Genomic DNA, 23,238 nt, shown 5'->3' with positions numbered 1-23,238 from the left:
CAGGAGCACACACACAGGCGACAGCAAGAAGCTTCTGCATATGCATTGAGGTACTCAGAATAACACCCTTCTGGTTCCAGGAGCTTCTTATGTGCCTTGATTTCAGTTCATTCCCACAGCAGTGTCTTGCAAATCTTATTACTCAAATGAGAAATATTCTCAAATGGGAAAACTGAGACTCAGCAAGGTTAAATAACCGGGCCAGGGTCACACAGTTTGGAGATGTCACCAGATGCCCCTTTCTGCGGCTGCCAGAGGATGAGATGCTGCATCGGCTGCTGCCCTCGCCTCTCACCCTGCCGAGAGCCATCCTGGACAAACCTGCTAAGCTGGGGGGTGGGGGCTGCTCCGTCGGGCTGGAGAGGAACGGAGTGCTGGAGTGCCAGAGCCGAAGTGTCCACACTCTGCTCTGGTGCAGACGCTGATCCACGGAGACTTCGCAGCCAGCACTAAGTACTCTCTGCTGAGCCTTTCATGACCACCAGGGGGCCTTCACAGGGCCTCGGCAGATAAGAACCAGCTTGGTTCCCAGCTTGTGTCTAAAGATGGCTTTAAGCCCACTGGATCACAGCACGTCCCCACTGACTTGTTATGCATACAAAGGCAGCATCCTCACCCTCTCACTTACCTTTACCAGCTGCCTCACAGTTGTGCCACTTGGCACAAGAAGAAGAGAAGGAAGGGCTCTGTACAACCCAACCCCAGCCAGCCACTCCACCTGCTGGATCCCAACTCTCTTGATTTCTCCTTCTCTCTCTCTCTCTCTTACACACACACACACACACACACACACACACACACACACACACACACACACACAACCTTACAAGTAGTGTCCATAACAGACATCAGATAATTGTCATCCTATACAATTGTGTTCTTGCAGGTTCATAAGAAACAGCTCAGATCCCATCACTTTCTCCATCTTTCCTTTGCTATAAAATAAAGCAATTTATATATTTGCAGCATTCTTTACAAGACACATTTCATCTTATCAAGCATTTCCTGAATGCTGCTAAGGAGATGATAAACATCTATCATAGATGATAAACATCTATGTGATAGACAACCTTGCAGCCATCTGTCGCTAACAGAAGATCACACAAGGCCATTGTAATAGTTCCAAAGTGCATTCATCTCCTGTTGAAATGAAATCATTCAGGCATATGTTAGATTCAGATAGATTCAGATATGCCAACAAAGAATTTCTGGAGTCCTCCAGAAAGAGTAACCTAAAACCATGCTTTTTAGCCTTTGCTGCACAATGGAATCACCTGGAAAGCTTTAGGAAAACTGATGTCTGGGTCCTATACCAAGTTTCTGATTTGATTATTCTGGCATGTGGCCGGGGCACCAGAATCTTTAAAAGCTCCCAGATAATCTCAATGTGCAGCTAAGCTTGAGAACCACAGATCTGAAAGATTAGGGAAATTGGGCTCAAGGTCACCAGAATATTTAAAAAGCTCCCAGATAATCTAATGTGCAGCTAAGCTTGAGAACCACAGATCTGAAAGATTAGGGAAATTGGGCTCAAGGGTAATGATGAAAGAGCCATGTCTGGACACTCCGGAGGAAGGAAGGCAAAAACTGCTCTTCACTGTGTTCATTCAACTCTCCATTATCTGTACTAATTGAAGGGAAGACTGTCACAGACAACTGTAAGATCTTAAATGTGAAAGTTCTTTTATAGTCTGCAAGGCATTTGATCTTATTTTAACCTCACCACAAGCCTGGAAGGCAAACTGTGTAGCTATGCTTATCTGATAGATGAGAAACAGGAGCCTCAGAGAGGTGAGTGTTTTGCAGAGATGTAAGTGGGAGAATCATTTTGAGCACTATAATCCAGAATGTTCAATAGCCCCCAAATTCACACAATTTTAGCTGCACTATTAAACTCCTTCCCCCCCCCCCCCCCCCGAGGAAGAGCAAAGTCTGATCATGGGTGAAAAATAGGAAACCTTTTAAGATAAGATGCAGTGGTAAAGGAAGAAAACTAAAATGAAAAGTTCTTCAGAAAGTGACAATGATGAGCTGACTTCATACTAGGGACAATGAGCAGCTGTTATTGTCGTATTTATTCCCTTGTAGATCTATACCTGAGCAGAAGGTTGTTATGGCAACAGAAAGTGAGACCATTGGGAACTTTCTAGTTTTCCCATCCATGCGAACCTTATATGTAGTCCTTGCAGCAAGAGTAAAGGTGGGCATAAGCTTCTGTGAATTATCTTGGTATGGGATTAAAGGTAATATTAAATTCTTTGAAATAACTAAGATGATATTAAAAGGAAAACAGTCTTAATATTAAGCTAATCAGATTTTCAAAGACTAAATTTTTCAAACCTGAGATTTTAGGTTGCTCTCTTACTCAGAGCTTTGGAAGCTGATGTTGGGAGCATGGCATCTCATGTTTTCTCATCCTCTTTCTTATAGCAACACCCCTCTTTTACTTCATGCCCTAATGGAGCTGAGATCTGGTGCCCCAGGTCCCAGGATGGGCACATGATTCAGGCCGGGTCACTCATAGTACCTCACCCCCCAGCAATAGTAACTGGCCCAAGGGTGGCAGACATCCCAAACAGGGGCAATCAAGGTGCGTGTTGATTACAGATCAGTTACTCCAGCATCTGCAAAGACAAATCTCAAATCTCTGTGGTTTAACACACAAGTGTATTTGTAATTCATATAAGTCCAACATGGCCTTCATTCAGGGACCCAGGCTCCTCTCATCTTGTGTCTTCATCCTCTTCTTGGGCCTCAGAGTCCTCTGCATTCAGCCAGCAAATGGAGAAAGAGGACAGAGAATCACTTTTGGAAGGTTTTTATGGGCCGAGCTGGAAGTGGAGCCTTTCACATCAGCTCAGAGGCCATCGGCCAAACTCAGTCGTAGGGCCACTCCTGAGACAAGGGAGGCCAGGAATACCAGCTAGTTGGGAATTCAGGAGAATGAAGAAACAGGTTTGGTAGACACCTAACCAGGCCCTGCCCCAGGGTCTTTCTCTGGGGCTAGTACATGAGTGTCGGGAGTGCTAAACTCGGGGTCCCGTCAGCTTGGAGGACCTAGCTGCAGAGAAGCATGCGGCCACACTGAAGGAATAGTTAGCCTCCACCCAGAGGGAGGCAGAGCCAAGAGACAGGGAAAGAGAGGGAGAGGGAAGGAGACTGAGAGGAGGAGGAGAAGGAGAAGAAAGAAAAGAAGGGAGGGGAAGAGAAGAGAGGAGAGAGAATATATTCCACTGCAGGAACTTCTTTGGTCAGCAGCAACCGTGGGTCTCTCAATTCTGGGCGCCATCAGGGCCAGCTACATGATTTGCAGCTACATACATGCAAAATCAAATTTGGAGCCACTTGTTAAAAAGTTCTTAAGAATTTCAGGACAGCAGCAGTCTGATCCAGCTGGAACGCGTACAGGTAACTACACCGCTGCCCCATCTCCTTTATGGTTAGTACACATCGAGGTGCTCAGGAACTCTCTGATGAACAAATGAATGGATTCTTAGAAAGTGTAGTGACTACTCACTGCGTGCCAGGCACTTGTTGAGAGAGGAGAGATACAAACTGAAATCAGACATGGACCCTGGCCTCCAAGAATTATAATCTGCCCTAAGTAAGCTCTACGTTGGTGTCCATATGCACCTATCTGTTAAGCTGCTTCCCGCACTTAAGGGTTTCACAAACTATTCGAGGCAGCGGAACAGTGGGGGTGGGGAAGGAGTGACAGCAAAGCCATATACATTTACATCACTGCGTGGTAAGGACAGTGACCAAAGATTTGGGAGCTGTTGTGAGAGCACATGAGGATCTATATTGCTGAGAGGCAGCGGCAGGGCAGCACGTGGAAGGAGCCCTGGTTTCCAGTTGTGTGACAAAACACCTCACCTTCTGGTGGAGATCGGATGAGATCACATGAGTGAAGGCACTTTGTAAACTGTAAAGGACCCTTCAAACATAATAAAGGCGTTTCTTGATGGCAAAGCCATTTCTGTCCATAGCAATATTATTGGTCTGGCTGATTTGGACAGTTTGCAGCAGCTGCTTTGCCTAGTGGCTCGATTTCTTTTCTGTGTTACTAAGGAGAGGCTAACCTCAACTCTATCCGCTTTTGCCCTGGGTTTTAGAGACTGGACACTTAGTGAGAGCCTAGCAGAGGCCCATGGCCCTGCGCAGGTGCCAGAAATGGCTTCTAAGCAGGCAGCTGCACTGCTCAGCTCTCCCAGAGAGAACAGCTTGTTCCTGGAATGTAATTTTCCCCAAATCAAATCCTAGCTGGAAGGGGGAGACTGGGCTGGAAAACTTCCAAGTTTAACTGCAGGGCTTTTGAGAGTGTTGTGTTTGTTCCAGCAAGGAAATTGTACCTGGAATGCAATACAATAAAACGCTCTAGAAAACACTTCCCGACTTCTGTTGGCTTGTGAACACCTTTCTCAGCAATATAAAAAGTCTTGAACATCCTTAGAAACTTGTAAAAATCACTATTGTTTTCCTTGAAGATGGTAAGTGATTTTTTTTTGTAAATGTTTTTATTTTTAGGTTAGCACCTTACTAAATATTGCAATGCTAATTTAATGCAATATGTAATAATATTCTTAAAAGGAAACAGATGTCAATTTCCCCCTTTAACAAATGAGTCAGGGTGTTAATTTAAAATAATTGTCTAAAAAAGATTTGTTGGTGAATAAATTTTGAAGTAACATATTGTGTTTTGTTGGGGGACAATATGAATATTAAGACATTACCTGAATTACATGGCGAATGATGGCATCAAAAACAGACATAAACTTTTTTCATTACCTACTATTGGAACTCTTGAGATTTCCCCTAAGTTATTTTGGTAAATGTTAGTGTTTTGTTTCTAAAGAGCAAGAAAAGGGGAGACGGTTTTAGGTTGCTATTTGCAAGTATGTCTCAGAAAACAAAACCTATGGATGGACCTATCAAAGGAAAAGTTAGATTAGGTATAGTGTCGCTATCATTTTTTAACATGACTTTTCAAAGTATGAGGGAATCTTGGATGTAACCAAATGGAAGAATTTTAACCAAATGACTAGAACAAGAATCTGAGTAAAGAGCATCTTTAGGCTAATTTGCAGAACTATTATCATTTGTGTGCAGTCATTAACTTATTGCATGTCAACATGAATGTTCCATAAGCACTCTGTCTTTAAACAATGCTTCATTGTGGAATTAAATGCCACTATATGACCAAGTATAAAACAAATTGTAACTTTCCTTTCAGAGTGTTGATTAGACCCTCATTCAAAGAAATAAACTGCAAGAACCATTTGTTGGGAAGTGTGAAATTTGAATATGGACTGGGTTTGTTAGGAGTGATAATGGTGGTATAGTTATGTAGGAAAAAATTCTTATTTCTGTGCAGTGCATACTCAAGTATTTAGGGGTGTAATGTCATGACGTCTGGGATTTATCTTAAAATACTTCACAAAAAAATAGATAAAGCAAATATGGTAAAATATTTGTAACTACTAGACGTTGATTATGGGTATATGAAGCTCCTTAAATTTTTCCCTCTCCTTTTTTGTGTCTTTGAAAATTTTCATAATTAACAAGTTTTTAAAAAAAAACAATAAAGTTAAAAAAATGTAGTCACCGAGTGCTCCAACCCCACCCAATCCCTGTGGCAGCTGGTGGTGTTGAGCTGAGTGTAGACAGGCTATGTGTCCCAATGGAGCGTGTCGTACCCACACCCTCCGGATGCCACCAGCCACTCGTCAGATACTCCCAAGGAGGCTCCCAGACTCTTTTGTTCTTTTATTGGTGGTTACTGTGTTTTTAAAAATAGAAATGGAAGCAGACATCGTTAGTTTCTTTTAACAACCCGAATCCAGAGGAACAGCGTCTGGACCCTCACGGATTGGAGTGCCACCAGCTGGGGGCGGCTGCACCAGGACAACCAGTGTCTGCGGAGGCCAGTGGGTTCTCTCCGTCATAGGTGAGGTTGGCAGGGAAGGTTTTCGGTGGCAGCCAGTTACTTAAACTCAAACAAGAACACCACGTTGAAAGCCTTGGGTCTTCCTATCTTTAGGGAGAAGAGGTACGTGTAGGGTGGTATGGGAGGAGGGAAACAGTAGACATCCTCTTACCTGGCCTTCTCTGAACATCCCCTCGAAAATACACACCGGCCCGCACCCAGGGCGCCCAGAAAGCTCACAGCTTGTGGGCCTTTCTCTAGTTCTCCCCCAATGCTTTTGCTCTACCAACAGAGTCGTCTGCTTACCAAGGGTCGCTTCTGCTCGTCCCAAAACTTATGCCGTTAGTCTTAGAGTTACGATTAAAGAATGCAAACCAGTAAAACTTAAGTGCAGAATTCCCACCAGACAACATATACACACACATCATAAAAAAAGGGAACACAATTTGGACCTACATCAAAAATTTGGCAACTGAATGAACTTTTTTATGTCCTCAAATAAAATAGGTAAGATGTTTAAGGTGTATATTTTAATTTAAGTGATTCTCAACTTGCACCAGTGAGGTTACTAAGCCAATTCACTTGATAGTGTTTGTGAGAGGTTTTCCCCAATAGTGATTCTCTGTCCAGATTCGAGTGAAAATAATCCAAAACCAGATCATTAAAGAAGAAATTGTTTTCCCAATGAGCTTGGTCAGGGAACACATAGATTTTCCCCCTGTTGATGTATCTCCTCCTGGCCTTTTATTTAGACTGCTAGTAAGATCCACTTGCATTTTCTGAGCATGCCCTGGTAGTTGGGGCAGACACTTGCCCACCCATCCCCTTACACCCCACTTCAACCTCAGAGTGTGTGGGGAGGCCGCCTGGCCTTCCAAATTTGCCATACGTGATCCCTGCCATGAGTAATCCACATGCCCATCATCAAGATCTAACCATGTCAGAAAACAGAAGGACAGTGAAGCTTGTACAAAGCTCTTCTAGAACATTCCACTCAGGTGCCTTGAGGTCATTAGGGGTTTGGGCATCGCTTCCTGGGGAAAGCCGGAGAGCAGGTGTGACTTCCTGTATGGAGAGCTGGGCTCTTCAGAGCAGCAAGTCTGAGGCCTTGAAGCTTGGCCTCTAGGAGGGAGCCACTGGGCATTAGCTGCGTCTTACAATGACACTGTGGGGTGGGGTCACAGGCAACCCACCTCCTCCCCCAGCTACTTTTCTTGGAAAGCAGCTTAGACCCCTACCCTAGTGCCAAGGTAAGGGATGAATCAGACCACAAGTAGGTAGAGATGTAGCCTTTGGTCCTGTCCCATCATAGCCCAGGATTCAAGGACTCAGGGCCAGAGACTGTTGGTGCAGGGACAATCTCACTGCCCATGGGGACCTGGCTACAGTTTAAGGCAGAAGAAGTGTGTCCCTCTCTGAGCCTCAGTTTCCCCACTGACTAGCTGAAGAGAGTGGATCTAATGGTCTCCCTGGTCCCTTCCAGCTCTGCCCGCCCATGCGGCCGTGACCCACCTGCAGGGGTGAGATCAGCCAGTCGCCAGCAGAGAATGGACACCACCCAACAGGTCCCTTATCACCCACAGAGTAGGGGTGAGTGGGACATCCCTGAAGTTGGGGTGGGAACTCAGGTCTTGCAAAAAGGCAGGGCAACTCTCTCCCTCTTCTGGGCAAAAGCAGGGGACAGGGCTGCGGTCTGTCAGCCAAGACCTTGAACCTGTCAGTCGTGGAAGCGGCTGCTCCAACAGACTTGTGCAGGGAGAGGGGACCCCATGCCGCCCCAAGTCTCCGTCCGGCTTTGTGGCCAGAGGAAGAGGGTGGGGCGAGGAGAGGTGGCTCCATCGTACAGCAATGTCCTGGGATGGGGTCACCTCTTTGTTCTGCTCATCAGGGGTGGGTGGGAGGTTCCGGACCCAGCGACCAGGTCACCAGCCCATCATGCCCTCCTGCTGGTGGCTCAGCTCCTGAGCAGGGGAGTGGCGGGGGTCAGTCGGTTTTGGGCGCCCGGAACTCGGGCATGCTCCAGGTCCGGGGCGGCGGGTGCGCGTCCCGCTCCACGTCCTCGGAGATGGTCCGGATGTCGCTCGCGAACGGGGAGATGCGCGCGCGCGTCTTGAAGGTGGCCAGGCTGCCGCGGGGCCGCAGACTCCACTGCCGCGTCAGCTTGTGGGCCTCCTCCTCCTGCTTCATCCTCTCCAGCACTTCCTGCAGCACCGAGCGGAAGAGCCGGGACACCTCCTGCACCTGGGGCTCGTGCTCTGCCATCAGCTGCCGGAACCTGGGCGGGACAGGAGGGCGCAGTGGGGCCACCGGGAGCAAGCCAGCCTCTAACCCCCAGCGGCCCCAGCGCATCCTCCGGGTAGGTCCCCATTTCGTCCACTCCCCCCTGCTCTTGGAGAGAATCAGGTCCCACCCCGCATTGCTGCTACTGCTTCCTGCAATCCTGAGTTCAAATCCCGGCTCTGCCCCGCCTGGCCTCTGCGAGCTTCAGCTTCCCCATCTGTAAACTGGGGTCACAGCTACCCTTTTTCTGAGATTTAATGAGCTAATGCGTGAAAAGATCCTGACACTTACCCGAGGTTGTCACGCCAGAGCACGCAGGGGCGCCCTCCACTGTGGCCGTCCTACTGAGGCCCACCCTCACCCACCCCTTCTCCACCTGCTGCCAGCACGGTCCCTCTGCAATGTGTATCTGGTGATGCCGCTGCCCTGGGAGATTCCCCCCACAGTGCCTGTCACTTTCTGGGTGGGGTGAGCTGTTTGCCACGCGCAGGGGGGTCCCCTGCTGCGTCCCAGAAGAGTCACGTGTGCCCTCCACAGCCCAGGTTCTCCCGGGTCCCTGTGTGCTTGCCCAGGCTTTTCCTCTGCCCAGAATGGCTTTGCCCGGAGCTGGAGAATTAACGTCAGCAAGTCTATTTAACCCCGGTTCCCGCCACCAGACCGACAGTCGGGACTCCGCAAACTTCTCATCGGTGACTCGAGACCAGAAATGAGACAAGAAGCTCGTGCCCGTGTGAGTGTTCCCAGCCATCCCCTCACCTGTGGGTTTGGTTTCCCAGCTCAGGCCTCATCAGCAGCCCCTGGGACTCCACCCCAGCCCTGTCCCCAGGTGCTTGTGGGATGGATGCACTTTGGGGGCTTCCATGGGGCAGAATAAAAAACTAGGAGAGGGGGAGGTTCTCAGCCTGGAGGAAGGAGAGGGGGTGGTAAAAAAGACTACAGAACCGGCCAGGCGCGGTGGCTCACGCCTGTAATCCTAGCACTCTGGGAGGCTGAGTCGGGAGGATCACTCAAGGTCAGGAGTTCAAAACCAGCCTGAGCAAGAGTGAAACCCCATCTCTACTAAAAATAGAAAGAAATCAATTGGCCAACTAAAAATATATAGAAAAAATTAGCCGGGCATGGTGGTGCATGCCTGTAGTCCCAGCTACTCGGGAGGCTGAGGCAGGAGGATCACCTGAGCCCAGGAGTTTGAGGTTGCTGTGAGCTAGGCTGACGCCACGGCACTCACTCTAGCCTGGGCAACAAAGTGGGACTCTGTCTCAAAAAAAAAAAAAAAAAAAGACTACAGAACTGAAGGAGTGTGGAGGAGGCTGAAGGAGAGGAGCTTTTAAGGAGAATTCCGAAGAAAAAGGTGTACTGCAGATGCTGGTGTTGATTAAAGTGATGAGTGAGGGAAGATTTGGGGAGACTAAGGGGAATTTTTAAATGTTTGATTGTGGGTTTATACTCCTTTACAAGGAGAAGTGCAGATGAAGAACTTGAGGAATGCAGTTAAAGAACTGAAATTATTTTGATATTTCTCTTGGTTGTTTGGAACTGATGCTTCTTTGACTGTAATACCAATCGCACCGAGACAGGCCCGTATGTGGCCAGGGCTTACGTTTATACAACTACTTTTATATTCAGGAACACTGCTGAACCCAAGCTCTAAATGTTCAGTGCCCTCAAGCTCTGAGCCCTTCCTGCGTGTGGGCACACACACACACACACACCCCGTAGGCAGACCGGTGTGCAAGCTAATATAAAATAGGGTAACCTTAACACTTGTACCCCCATAATACGCTAAAATAAAAAAAAATAAAATAAAAATAAAATACTATGAAAAAAATAAAATAGGGTAATTAAGAAACCAATTTTGGAGATGTCGTCTGGGAAGACTTCTCCAAGAAGGCGATATTGAAGATAAACTGGCAAAGGAGAAGGAGGCAGCCGTGCCCAAATCCAGGATGGTGACAAGCCAGCAGGGAGAGCAGGAAGCCCAAGGCCTTGGGTTCTCTCATGTCAACACTCACTTTCCTCCAGGAGCTGCCCCCTGCCCCCCTCTGGACTCCAGCCCTGGCCTCGTACCCCCTGGCCTCTCTCAGATTCCTTTTCCTCCCCTGCTCCTTCTCACACGTAACTGGGTCGTCTACACCCGCGGCTCTAGTCCTGTGGCCTCGGGCCCTAGCGCTGCCGCCACTGTCCCCAGAGCCGGCGGCCCGGCCATGGTCCGGTCCCCGCTCACCTGAGGATGGCAGGCCCGCAGTAGGAGGGGTGGATCTTGGCGCACACGTCCTCCAGTTGCAGCCGCTCGCCGGGGCTGAGGTCGTAGGCGGGCCGCGGCGTGCTGGCCAGCCAGCTGTAGTCCGCGCCGGTGCACACCTTGCGGCCCGCGTGGCTGCGCTCCCGCTGCTGCCGCTCCGCCTCCCGCATCTGCCCCGCCAGCTCCATCATCAGCGTCTCCAGCACCAGCTCCGCCCGGCTCCGGCTCCGCGAGGACAGCCGGGGCGGGGCCTCCGTCCACCGCAGCCAGGGGATGAGGGACATGGCCCCGGGCCTGCGAGACAGGGCAGGAGTGGGTCTCTCCTGGGCCCCTCTGCCAGGTAGGAGGGCGGAGAACTGGGGGGGGGCTCGTGGGGGGGCCCCAGGTGAGAAGATCCACGCTGCCCTCCCAGCTGGGTGACCTCGGGTAGGTCACCTAACCTCTCTGAGCCATCATTTCTAACTCTGTCCCTGTGATCGAGCCCAGGGTGCCTCCTGGTCCCCACCAACTCCAGACAGAGCGGGGGACACACTGGGCATGGCTGAGCACAATCTCACACCTGTGATTTGAGAGGAAAACACACAGATACTCACGCGTTTAGAACAGATGCCAACATCCTATGTCAACCTAACAGGAAACACCCGAAGTTTCTACATGCCTTCAGCCTACCGCTGAAGGACACTCAGAACTGCCTGGGGTTGACATCGTTTTTCGTGCATCATTCATTCATTCATTCATTCATTCCGCAAGCATTACTCGAGCACTGGGGCAAGCACAGAGTAGTGCGACCAAGGCAGGGACCCTGCTCTCCAGGAGGTGCGAGACTGGGTGAGTAAAAGCCGTGACATCGGCGCAAAGCGGTGACTGTGACGGGGACGCTTAGAGCAGCGCTGGTGGGGGAGGGTAACCAGCGCCTGCAGAGGAGGAGAGGGCAGGGAAGGCTCAGGGACGGACCGGCCGTCTGTCCTGAGAGCCGTGAGCAGCAGGAGCCTCTGCCTGGGGCCAGGGGATCTCGTCACTTTAGGCACAGGGAGCTGTTGCAATGGAATGTGTCCCCTTTCCTGGGTCGTTGGTGTTTTTGATGCTTAACACCAGAAGAGGGAAGGGTGGCATGTCGGGTGTTCACTGGACACGCCTGAGTCCGCGCAGGTCACTCCTTCCTGCAAGGGCTGCTGGGCCGAGTCGCAGCTCTGTGAGCGCTGTCCCCGCCCGCAAGCCGCCCGGTCCGCCCGGACACCAGCTCTGCTCCGCTGCCCTGGGCAGCTGCCCGCTCCAGGGCCCGCCGGCCCCTCACCCCAACGCCGCACTGGCTTCAAAACACACACGCAGAAATGGATAATGATTCTAAGTCAGTTATAAAACTCCTTCCAGATATGTTTTGAAACAGTGACAAGGATTCGTTTGCTGCTGTTTGATGCGGGGAGGAGCGTCCGTTAGTGAGAGCGCCCGGGGCCTGTCCCCAAATCACCCCGAGTCCAGTCTCCGCGACGCTCAGCCTTTCCGCGGCTCCCGAGCACCCTCGAGACCGAACTCAGACCTTCCCGAGTGGCTTCAGGGCCCTTTCTCAGGCGGCTCCGCGTCCACTCTGCTTCCTTCTTGAGAACGCCCTGACCCTCCCTCCCCTGCCGCCAGGCCGCTCCCGCTGGCCCCTCACGGCTGGTCTCGCATGCCGGGTGGCCTGTGTGCCACCTCCCTCTCTAGGCTGCGCGACAAACCCGGACTGTGCACTGTCCTGCCCAGGATCCAGCACCCAGCTCCCAGCACCCAGCACCCAGCTCCCAGCACCCAGCTCCCAGCTCCCAGCACCCAGGACCCAGCTCCCAGCACCCAGGACCCAGGACCTAGCTCTCAGCACCCAGCTCCCAGCACCCAGCTCCCAGCACCCAGGACCCAGCTCCCAGCACCCAGCTCCTAGCACCCAGGACCCAGCTCTCAGCACCCAGCTCCCAGCACCCAGCTCTCAGCACCCAGCTCCCAGCACCCAGCTCCCAGCACCCAGCTCCCAGCACCCAGGACCCAGCTCCCAGCACCCAGGACCCAGGACCTAGCTCTCAGCATCCAGCTCCCAGCACCCAGGACCCAGCTCTCAGCATCCAGCTCCCAGCACCCAGGACCCAGCTCTCAGCACCCAGCTCCCAGCACCCAGGACCCAGCTCTCAGCACCCAGCTCCCAGCACCCAGGACCCAGCTCTCAGCATCCATCTCCCAGCACCCAGGACCCAGCTCTCAGCACCCAGCTCCCAGCACCCAGGACTCAGCTCCCAGCACCCAGGACCCAGCTCTCAGCACCCAGCTCCCAGCACCCAGGACCCAGCTCTCAGCACCCAGCTCCCAGCACCCAGGACCCAGCTCTCAGCACCCAGCTCTCAGCACCCAGCTCCCAGCACCCAGGACCCAGCTCTCAGCATCCAGCTCCCAGCACCCAGGACCCAGCTCTCAGCACCCAGGACCCAGCTCCCAGCTCCTAGCACCCAGGACCCAGCTCTCAGCACCCAGCTCCCAGCACCCAGGACCCAGCTCTTAGCACCTAGCATCCAGGACCCAGCTCCCAGTGCCTAGCACCCAGGACCCAGCACCCAGCACCCAACACAGGATCAGGCCCACAGCAGATATGCAATGGGCATCCATAAATAAATGGAGTCATCCTTATTTTCTAACTTATTTGGATTAATCTTAGACTGATAGGTAGGGTTGCCGTGTGGTGCTTTAGTCACTGGAGTGTGTGTGTGTGTGTGTGTGTGAGTTATACAGCTAGGCCACAAATCTACCTAGGGAGCCTCTTCGCACCCCAAAATTCCTCACCCTTCCTAAGACCCACTTTGAGGAACTCATCCTTGGGTCGAGCTTTGCTCTCCTTAGGGGCCTTTTGTCCTTCTCAGTCTGGGTTTGCAGTCTAGCTGAAGGAAGAAAGCAAGGGAGTGGCTCGGCCAGAGGGGTCCCCCTGTGTCAGGTCCCCCTGTGTGAGAGAAGAAGTGGGAGACACTGAAGAGAACTTTCTAGAGAGGGCAAGCTGGCCGCAGAATCTCACACCGAGGCCAGATAAGTCCTGGCCAGGGCACCGGGGGCTGGACAGCAGGGTCCCCCCTCACGTCTGTGCACAGACCAGAGCCACACGTCGTAGATAGATAGATGACACACAAACATACACTGTATAAATGGAAAGTCAGTATAAAGTCATAAGATTATCCTAAATAATTAGATAATATCATTAACATAATTATTTCTCAAATAATCTATCTAATTGTTCTATACTTTACAAATGTGCATTTTAAATAGATTACAAAATTATATTTATGTAAATATAAATATTGTGGACACATTTACATGTCTCAGTATGTATGTAACGAAGTAGGCTAACGTGCTATGAAACACATGTGTCCTGCTTCCTTCCTCGTCTCATAAACCCTGGAGACCGCTTGAAGGTCAGGTTCAGACTGGGGGTTCCCGGTCTCCTCCGAGCTCCCCCGGGGCCCAGGGCAGTGTGGGCTGAGCCGGCTCCCAGCCCTCGGCCTGTCCCAGCTCTGTCCCACGCTGGGAGGGGCCTTGCCCCCCGGCCCAGCTCTCGCATCCCAGGCCCCCCACACCCCACAAACAGTCGCCCGGTGGCCACCCTCCGCCCTGGGGTTGTCCACACTGGCGGTGCTGTCTGCCCTCGGGAGCTCGGGCCTGCAGGAGGGGCCTGCTTCTGCGGGGACGTGGGCGGGGACCCCAGCGTGGGCATGTCTCCTGCACCCCCAGACTCCTGGCCACGAAGGGGGTGAGGCCAGAAGGATGGAGTGCGGCCTGAGCACAGCCGCGAGGGGTCCCTCTTCCCTGGGTGTCAGGCTCCTGCCCCTGACCTCAGGCCTCCAAGGCGGGCGCCCTGCCACTCGCCTCGCCCTACGCCTGGTGGCAGGGGCTGGGCGGGGCGGTCCCACCTGAGTCCTCAGGTGTGGGGCCCACGGGGGAGGAGGGTGTTCTGAATTTTCTCCTCCCTGCGCTCCGTGCTCCCCTCAGCCCTGGCCAGGGCTGGAGGCTTTGGCGGGACAAGGTTTCTGCTGGAGCTATTTCTGTCCCTGGGGCCAGCTGTTCTCCCAGGAGGCTCTTCGGCGGGTCTGATTAAGTTCTTAAGGGCAAAGGAGGGCGGGAGAGAGAGAGGGCGGAAGGGAGCAGGGGGGAACAGGGACAGAGAGGCAGGTGGCAGGCCAGATGGACGCCAAAGGGCGTCCTGGGACCTGACCCACGGGGTGGCCACGGGAGTGACGTGGAACCGGGCGAAGTCTGTTCAACAGCAGCAAGAGTGACCTTCCCGGTGCAGTGCTCAGTTCGGGCTCTGCCCCTGCGTGCTCTGGACTGACAGAGCCAACCCCTCGGCGCCAGCTCCAGGCCCCTCACCCTCCCACTGGCCACCAGCCCACGACAGTGCCACGGTGGCCTCAGAGCCCTCCCACGAAGAAAGCCTGCCCCCCGCTCAGTCAATGGCACTAGCTATCCGCCTCAAATGCATGGACATTGACAGAGTCCTTGTTTTAAAAAATTAGGATGGGCCGGGTGCGGTGGCTCACGCCTGTAATCCCAGCACTCTGGGAGGCCGAGGCGGGCGGATTGCTCCAGGTCAGGAGTTCGAAACCAGCCTGAGCAAGAGCGAGATTAATTGGCCAACTAATATATATATATATATATATATGTATATATATATATATATATATATAATTAGCCGGGCATGGTGGCGCATGCCTGTAGTCCCAGCTACTCGGCAGGCTGAGGCAGAAGGATTGCTTGAGCCCAGGAGTTTGAGGTTGCTGTGAGCTAGGCTGACGCCACGGCACTCACTCTAGCCTGGGCAACAAGCAAGACTCTGTCTCAAAAAAATAAAATAAAATAAAAATAAAAAAATTAAGATGACTGGGGAGATTTGAAGATGAGCTGGATATTACGGAACGATCATTCCTTTTCTTTCTTTTTTTTTTTTTTTTGCCAGGCTAACTTTCTCTATATATTTTTAGTTGGCCAATTAATTTCTTTCTATTTTTAGTAGAGACAGGGTCTCGCTCTTGCTCAGGCTGGTTTCGAACTCCTGACCACGAATTCCTGATCTGCCCACCTCGGCCTCCCAGAGTGCTAGAATTACAGGCGTGAGCCACCACGCCCGGCCTGTAAAATGGGGTTAATACACCTGCTCAGCCCACTCTGCCGGGTCCCTGGGAGGCTGAAGGGAGAGGAAATATGTGGAAACATTTGCTAAACTGTAAAATCCTGTGCAGTGATCAGGGTTGTAATTGTTATGACATAAACAGATGAATTCATGGCTAAAGAATTCAGAGAGTGAACTTGAAGAGCATGTCACTTTGTCCCTGCCCCATAACTGGGGAGAAGGGACAGATGGAATGCTGACCAAATCGAGTGACACACAAAGCGAGAAGAGAAGAAAGGAAAGCCAGCTAGGAGGACGGGCTGGGGCCCCTCCAAACCTCGTGGTCCTCTGTGACTGCCTTGGGGAGGTGTGTCCCTCCTGGGCTGAGAGCTGGGGTGGGGACAGGGCTGCTGCTGTCCAAGGACGCCTGCCTTCTGTTCCCTCTCCCCACCTCTCCTGTCCCAAACTCTCACCCTCACTGCCTCTGACCTCAGGGGCGTGCTTGGTGGCCTGGCTATGCCCCCACTCTGCCTTTGCTCGCCCCCCAGCTCAGGCTGGTGTTGGGGAAATTGTGCAGGCTTCTGCAGAGAAACCCTGGATTCAGTTCCTGTGCCCTCCCCCTCCCTGCCAGAGGCTGCCTGTGTCCACGTCAGCTTCGTGGCTCTGAGCCTCAGTTTCCCCATCTGTAAGGTGGCAATAAAGGTACCTACTGTGAAAATCAAATAAGGTAATGTCTGTGTGAGTGCTTCATAAACTAACGAGGAGCTGGTGCTAGACCTGGACCTGCGGCTGTCATTGTCACTAAATGCAGGGATTCTTACCCTGGAACCCTAGGGAGAATTCAGAGATTTATGAATTGAATGGGAGGAAAAAAATCATGTTTATTTCCACTAACCTTTAAATGAAATGTAGTATTTCCTTTAGTTACGATTGAGGGCCACAGACCACAGTAGTATCAGTAGCACCTGTGACTTTTTCTCCAGCAGAGCTCATAGATGTTTTCATAACACTTTAAAGTTGTTATTCTTGAAATATCAATAGCTCATCACTACTATGAAATTGTGGCATTTATTAGATCTGTCACTAGATTCCATTATTTTGTATGTTGATAGAGATGCTCATATATTGGTATATCACAATTTTTTTTTTTTTTTTTTTTTTTTGGAGACAGAATCTCACCCTGTTGCTCGGGCTAGAGTGCCGTGGTGTCAGCCTAGCTCACAGCAACCTCAAACTCCTGGGCTCAAGCGATCCTCCTGCCTCAGCCTCCCAAGGAGCTGGGACTACAGGCATGAGCCACATCCAGCTAATTTTTCTATATTTAGTAGAGACGGGTGTCTCACTCTTGCTCAGGTTGATCTTGAACTCCTGACCTCAAGCCATCCTCCCGCCTCGGCCTCCCGGAGTGCTAGGATTACAAGGATGAGCCACTGTGCCCGGCCCACAAATTGTTCTTAAAATATATTTTGATAGCTGTGTTACAATAGAGCTGTTTCCTTTGTAATCAATGAACTTAATTGTTTGCATTCAGAAGGATTTTTTTTTTCCTGACAGTGTATTTATAGGGTTCACAGACTCCCAAGGGGGTCAAGGGCACAAGAAATAAAGGACCTCATGGATTGCTGCAAGCTTGACCCCAGCCCTGCTCCTGGCTTCTGCTCATGGGGTGGGGAGAGCTGATCCCCGTTTCAAGGCAAGCTCGTGGGGCGGCCGTGCTCACATGGAAACAGCAGGAAACCCGCTCGTGTTCTGTGTCTGCCCTTGGCGTCACTCACCCAAACCCTTTATCTTCTATTCTCCTCTCTCCTGATCTCCTCTCTCCTCCTTCCTTTCCCCTTCATTACCCTTTCCTCCTGCACGCTCTCTGAGCCTTCCCTGCAGCCTATTTTTGAACATCCCCGAGGTTAATGTCTTTTCCATTGCTCCCCGGGAGACACTCCTGCCAGCTGCGGCTCATTAGCTATGCTGGAAAAACCTCCCCCGGGCCTCCAGGGCAAGGGTGGTCTCTGGTTCCAGGCAGTTAGCAGTCAGAGGGGGGCTGGGGGGGGGGGCGGGGGGAGCTGGGGGCCTTGCTCAGAGCTGGAAGCCAGGCCTGGCCTCCCTGCAGGGGTGAGAGCCACAGTGCCTCTATGAGCGCCCAGCCCCGTCCCCAGCCCCCAGTCCCCAGTCCCCAGTCCCCAGTCCCCAGCCCCCGGTGGAGGACAGTGCAGTCCCTTGGGCCAACAACGCTGGTTTCTCAGTGCAAAGGGAGCCAGCCACACCCAGGGGACCTGGCCCAGGCTCCTCCACCTTGAAGCTGAGCTGAGTGTCTGCAGGCTAGGGCCACGGACACAGAGCGGCACTTACTGCCTGCTGTCCCTGAGCAGGCAGCCTGGCTGGGCAGAGGCCTCTTAGTAGGTGCAGACAGTGGGTGCTCCTCTCTCTGGCTAAGCTTCCTCCCAGCCCTGTTTTTGCCAAGGCCTGAGTCCAACTTCACAGATTGCAAATTGACCTTATTTCTCTTTACCATCACGGAAAACCTGCAATCCACCAAGCCAGGTTTCACCGGGCCTGGCCTGCGGGTCCGCTACCCCTCAGACAGACATCTGCTCCTCTCTCAGGACGCCCCTGCAGCCTGCCCCTTACTACCGCCACCTCCCCACATCTCCAAGGCCACCAGGGCCCGGCACCAGGGCCCATCATCATGGCACCTGTAAGAGGCATGATTCTCTTTGTTTGGGTTGTGTTTCTCCCCCACACAGCCATGAACCCGGCGAGGGTGCGAGCTGTGATTGCTGGGTCTGCTGGCACCCAGCACGCTCTGGCCTCTAACTGAATGCACGAGAGAATGGCAGTCAGCTCTCCGCACACTGAGGCAGAGGTGCAAGCACGGGGGTCCGACTGACCCTAATCGCAGGGGACCAATCCCCCAGAAACTCTACCCCGATCCCAAGTCACAGCCTGGACTTCCCTCCCAAGCCCGGTCTTCTCCCCGGAACTCCACGCGGCACTGGTCTGCCCTGGCCTGCTCTCCTGGGTGTGTTTTCGGGGACTCACAGGCCACTTGTGGTCAAGGAACCTGAGACCCACTCGTCACCCCCGTGTCTGGGGCACTGCTGCCTCTGTAGAGCCCGGCTCTGTGCCTGGGACCTGGTGGGTGCCCGAATCGCAGTTCTCCGGTGCATGCAGGGATCTCTGATTAGGCTTCACCTGTCTCCCCACCTGTGTCCCCTCCGTAAAAGCGGAAGAGAAGAGAAGTCGCTGGGGCTGGGTTCTCCCTGAGAGGCTTGCTGGTGCCGCCATTATGGCCTCCCGCGAGTTTATCTATTTATTTATTTATTTTTGAGACAGAGTCTAGCTTTGTTGCCCAGGCTAGAGTGAGTGCCGTGGCATCAGCCTAGCTCACAGCAACCTCAGACTCCTGGGCTCAAGCGATCCTCCTGCCTCAGCCTCCCGAGTAGCTGGGACTCCAGGCATGCGCCACCATGCCCGGCTCATTTTTTTGTATATATATATATATTTTTTAGTCGGTCAATTAATTTCTTTCTATTTTTAGTGGAGACGGGGTCTCACTCAGGCTGGTTTCGAATTCCTGACCTTAAGCAATCCTCCCGCCTCAGCCTCCCAGAGTGCTAGGATTACAGGCGTGAGCTGCTGCCCCCGGCCTCCTCCCGCGAGTTTATAAAGCAAGGACAGGCCTTGGCCCCGAGGACGCTGCAGGGTCGCCAACCGTGGTGGAGCTGAGGAAGACTGAAGGGGCCACCTGTGGCCATCTGGGCCCTGGATGCGCACTGCTCTCGGGCCCCCAGCCTGCCACACCCCGAGGACACCCCTCCCGGCTCCCGACCTCAGCGCCACCTTCTACAGGTGCGGCTGCTCTCAGGTGTGGGAGCGGAAGGTCTGGGGACACCGCCCTCTTACCTGGCTGAGGTCAGCCTCTGCCAAAGTGCGAGTTTGCAGCAGGCTCCTGCGTTTTGCCTCCCAGTCTGGGCAGAAGAGAGTATCTGGATCTTTTCAGGGAAGGGCAGAAAGTTCAGCAGCCTCGGGAGGGCAGAGTGGGGAGGGCAGGCGACATTCTAAGCCTCTCCCTCCTTTTCTCTTCTGCTGCCGGCTGGCACCTCATGCTTTCCCCTCCTTTTGTCTCCCAGAAGTTTTGCCGAGAGAAAGCAGCCCTGACCAGAAGGATCTAGCCGGGGCTGGTGTTTGCTGAGGGGTAGGGGTGTCCCAGGAGGCTGAAGCCACAGCTCCCCAGATGAACCCGGGAGGCGGCCCGCCCTGAGCTGCGGTTGCCATGGAGACCGCCTAAGCCTCTTTCCCGGAGCAGCTTTATCTTCCGAAGGGGCGGCTGAGCCACACACAGCACACCTGAGATGTGTCCGGATGGCACTCCGGCCCTAACTCCTCCAGCCCGCACTCACGGCACAAACTGGGTGTCACCCAACCCTCTGCAGAGCAGCAGGCACGCTTGCTGCTTGCAGATGTCCCCCACGCCAAGTGGGGGCTCCTGCAGGGGGGTCCCCTCTCTCCACCGACTCCTTCCAGCAGGAGGGGGGCGACTCGGCTGCTGAGGTAGGGCCCTGCGACGACACATGTCCACTTTGCCCTGCCACCTCCCTTGCCTGTCCCTCTCTCTGCTCGTCTACTCAAGTCTTTCCTGCCCTCGGGGCAAGCTCAAGTGCAAACGGTTCTTCTGACTTTCCGGAGGAGGGGCTGTGCTTAGGAAAAAGTCCAACCGGAAGAGGGAACACGGAATATAAAGTATCGATTCTGAGGTGTTTGGGGTAAGGTTTGGGGCCGGCAGAAGCATCCCAGCATCCCACGCTCACGGCTGGGCCTCCTGCCCGTCTCTGCTCTCCGAGCACTCTGTCACTTGCAGACTGTCGGGTCTATGGGCCACGCGTGTGCCAGCCTGCGCCTGGCAGCCGTTCGGTGGCACAGAAACAGACGCACGCTGCCCCGAGGGGGGCGCTGGGGTGCCACGATGGGCTCTAAGTGGCACTGCGGTAGGTCTTGGGTGATGCAGTGACCTTTGGACACATCTCGTTCTGATTGCGTTGAGAACAAAGCAGACGGCGCAGCCAAGAAGAAATGAAACCACGTCTGCTGAAACGGACTCAGATCGCCCACCTGCCGCCTGCGCGGTCGGATGTCGTCTTCCCTGTGCGAGGTGTCGCTCTGCGCTTGCTCTGCGGCCGGTTCCATCCGGCTGGGCCCGGCTGCCTTCCTCCTCGTCCCTCAAGCACGCAGGGCCCTGGGACGGGAGCTGGACCATATCTGGACCCGTTCACAGCATGACAGTCCAAGATGGAGAGGGTCGCTTAGGGATGGGAGAGTCCCCCACTTGGGGAAGCTGCTGCAGCTGACCTCTGACCCACAGTTCCCACAGGGCCTCCACCCCAGGGCCAGCCAAGGCCAGAGTGGCCTGAGGCGGGTGGCAGGGAGAACCCACCTGTGAGCACCCCAGCGCCATCCTGGGACTCCCAGCAGAGGCGTGGCGCAGAGACCCAAGGGCGGAAATGCCGAGGCTAGTCCACACTGCGGGTGGCGGGAGGAGGAGAAGGAGGAGGCTCTGCCTTCCCTTTGGGAAAGTCGCCAGAAGCAACGAGAAGGGGCCAGGGACCAAGTCGCACACGCATTCGTGCAACCCGTGTTTCCAGAGCACCATTCCATGGGGCCACGATGGCAGGAGCTGGCTGAGGCTGCGGAAGCCCCTTCCCCTCCCCTCTGCACGTGCCCAGCCAGGCCTCTGGGCGCTGGGTCAGACCGGCGGGCGGTGGGAGGCTGGCAGGTGTCTGGGGAGCACGGACAGGGTTATGGCTCAGAGCAAAGTTTTTTATCTCTCTGGTGCACAGCCTTGGGCGTACTAGTGACCATTCTGTGTTTGAATGGAAAAGTTCATCCCTTTTCCACAGTTATAGTTTTTGTTTTTTTTATTTTGAGACAGTCTCACTCCATTGCCAGGACTAGAGTGCCGTGGCATCAGCCTAGCTCACAGCAACCTCCAACTCCTGTGCTAAAGCCATCCTCCTGCCTCAGCCTCCTGAGTAGCTGGGACTACAGGCATTGCCACCACGCCTGGCTAATTTTTTTTCTATATATTTTTAGTTGTCCAATTAATTTCTTTTCTATTTTTGGTAGAGACGGGGGTCTTGCTGTTGCTCAGGCTGGTCTCGAACTCCTGACCTTGAGCGATCCTCCCGCCTTGGCCTCCCAGAGTGCTAGGATTACAGGCGTGGGCCACCACGCCTGGCCCGCAGTTATGTTTTCATCCTAATACTTACACACACACACACACACACACACACACACACACACAATGTAATGAGACCACACAGGCCAAGTTTTGAGCCAGCAGGGGAGGGATCCCGTTGCAGCCACACGCCAAGGCAGGACGGAGCTGCAGGACTCCTGACCCTGTGACGCCAGGGACTCGCCTATGGATGAGCAGAGTTCCAGCACCACCCCCAGTCTAGACACAGCCGGCCCCTCCCCTGCATGCCGCCCCTGCCTGCTGCCTCGGTGCATCACTCACAGGGGCTGGGTGTGGCTGTGGACTAGTCGCTTACTTTGATCCATTAGCCCGTGGAGGCTTTGCGATTACCCTCGCTGAATTTCTACTGGGGAGAAGAGGTGGTGGTGGTTTTTCTCCCACTGGCATCAGTGGAAGTTGCAGCCCTTCCGCTGCAGAGACGCCGAGGGGCCCACAACGCCGCCCCACGGTGGCATCTGATGAATGAATCGGCGACGCGGAATTAGGAAGCATGGGTGGGAGGCTGGGTTAAAGACTGCGGCGGGGTCGGCGGAGAGCAGCGTGCGGGTGTGCGTGCTCCCTCTGTCCCCTCCTCCTGGTGTCTTTCCGGGCCGAGGGGACCGTTCCAAGCTGTTCCTAACACTCAGCTGTGCGTGGGGTGTTCCGAGTCCTGCAGCTCTGCGTAGCCCAAATCCTGAGCGGGGTTGAACTAAACTGCCAGAATGTTCCTGCGACTCCTGCGCGGCTCCCCACGCCTGTCACTCTGGGCAGCCCTCTGTCTGCTCCTGTGGCCACGTCTCCTCTCCAGGTACCACTGACTGAACGTCCGTGTCCCCCTCAAATTCACATGTTAAAATCCTGACACCCCCCCCACCCCGCCCCGGCACGGTGGCTCACGCCTGTAACCCTAGCACTCTGGGAGGCCGAGGCGGGAGGATCGCTTGAGCTCAGGAGTTCGAGACCAGCCTGAGCAAGAGCGAGACCCCCATCTCTACTATAAATAGAAAAAAATTAGCCAGAACAACTAAAAATAGAAAAAGTTAGCCAGGCAAGGTGGTGCGTGCCTGTAGTCCCAGCTACCCGGGAGGCTGAGGCAGGAGAGGAGGATCGCTTGAGCCCAGGAGTTTGAGTTTGCTGTGAGCCAGGCTGACACCACGGCACTCTAGCCCAGAGACTCTGTCTGAATAAATAAATAAATAAATAAAAAATCCTGACTCCCAAGGTTATGATATGACGAGGTGGGGCCTTTGGAGGGGGGGTTAGGTCTCAAGGAGGGCCCTCATGAACAGAATTCCTGCCCTATGGAAGAGGCCCGGGAGAGCTCCTTGCCCCTTCCACCACGTGAGGTCACAGCGAGAAGACGCTGTCCAGGAACTGGGACGTGGGCCCTTCGCAGACGCTGAGTCCGCCGGCACCTTGGTCTTGGAGCCCCCAGCCTCCGGAACTGT

At 53.6% G+C, this 23,238-nt stretch overlaps 1 protein-coding gene and 1 long non-coding RNA gene across 2 annotated transcripts in view; one reads left to right on the top strand and one right to left on the bottom strand.

The window, feature by feature from the left end:
* LOC105880551 (uncharacterized) overlaps positions 1-4,387 on the top strand; it is a 36,987-nt gene extending 32,600 nt beyond the window's left edge. The window contains exons 10-11 of the long non-coding RNA XR_012914555.1: positions 2,089-2,200; positions 2,431-4,387. This is a non-coding gene — a long non-coding RNA (uncharacterized LOC105880551). The remainder of the gene's footprint in view (positions 1-2,088; positions 2,201-2,430) is intronic.
* A 3,522-nt stretch (positions 4,388-7,909) lies between these two features.
* Positions 7,910-10,732, bottom strand: RD3 (RD3 regulator of GUCY2D). The gene is made up of 2 exons (XM_012781610.2): positions 10,431-10,732; positions 7,910-8,201 (listed from the first exon to the last, which is right to left on the bottom strand). Exons 1-2 carry the CDS (start codon positions 10,730-10,732, stop codon positions 7,910-7,912), a joined length of 594 nt encoding a protein of 197 aa, XP_012637064.2.
* Between the last annotated feature and the right edge of the window lie 12,506 nt (positions 10,733-23,238).

The sequence above is a fragment of the Microcebus murinus genome, chromosome 23 (genome assembly GCF_040939455.1).
Source record: "Microcebus murinus isolate Inina chromosome 23, M.murinus_Inina_mat1.0, whole genome shotgun sequence".
NCBI lineage: Eukaryota > Metazoa > Chordata > Mammalia > Primates > Cheirogaleidae > Microcebus > Microcebus murinus.
The sequence above is the reverse complement of the archived record's forward strand: the minus strand, read 5'-3'. Positions and strand labels throughout refer to the sequence as shown.

Excerpts from the sequence above, each read along its gene's own strand:
- RD3 (XM_012781610.2), bottom strand. The coding sequence starts at position 10,732 with ATGTCCCTCATCCCCTGGCTGCGGTGGACGGAGGCCCCGCCCCGGCTG. Across the intron at positions 8,202-10,430 it reads TGCGGGCCTGCCATCCTCAG|GTTCCGGCAGCTGATGGCAG; the intron begins GTGAGCGGGGAC and ends TGTCCCGCCCAG.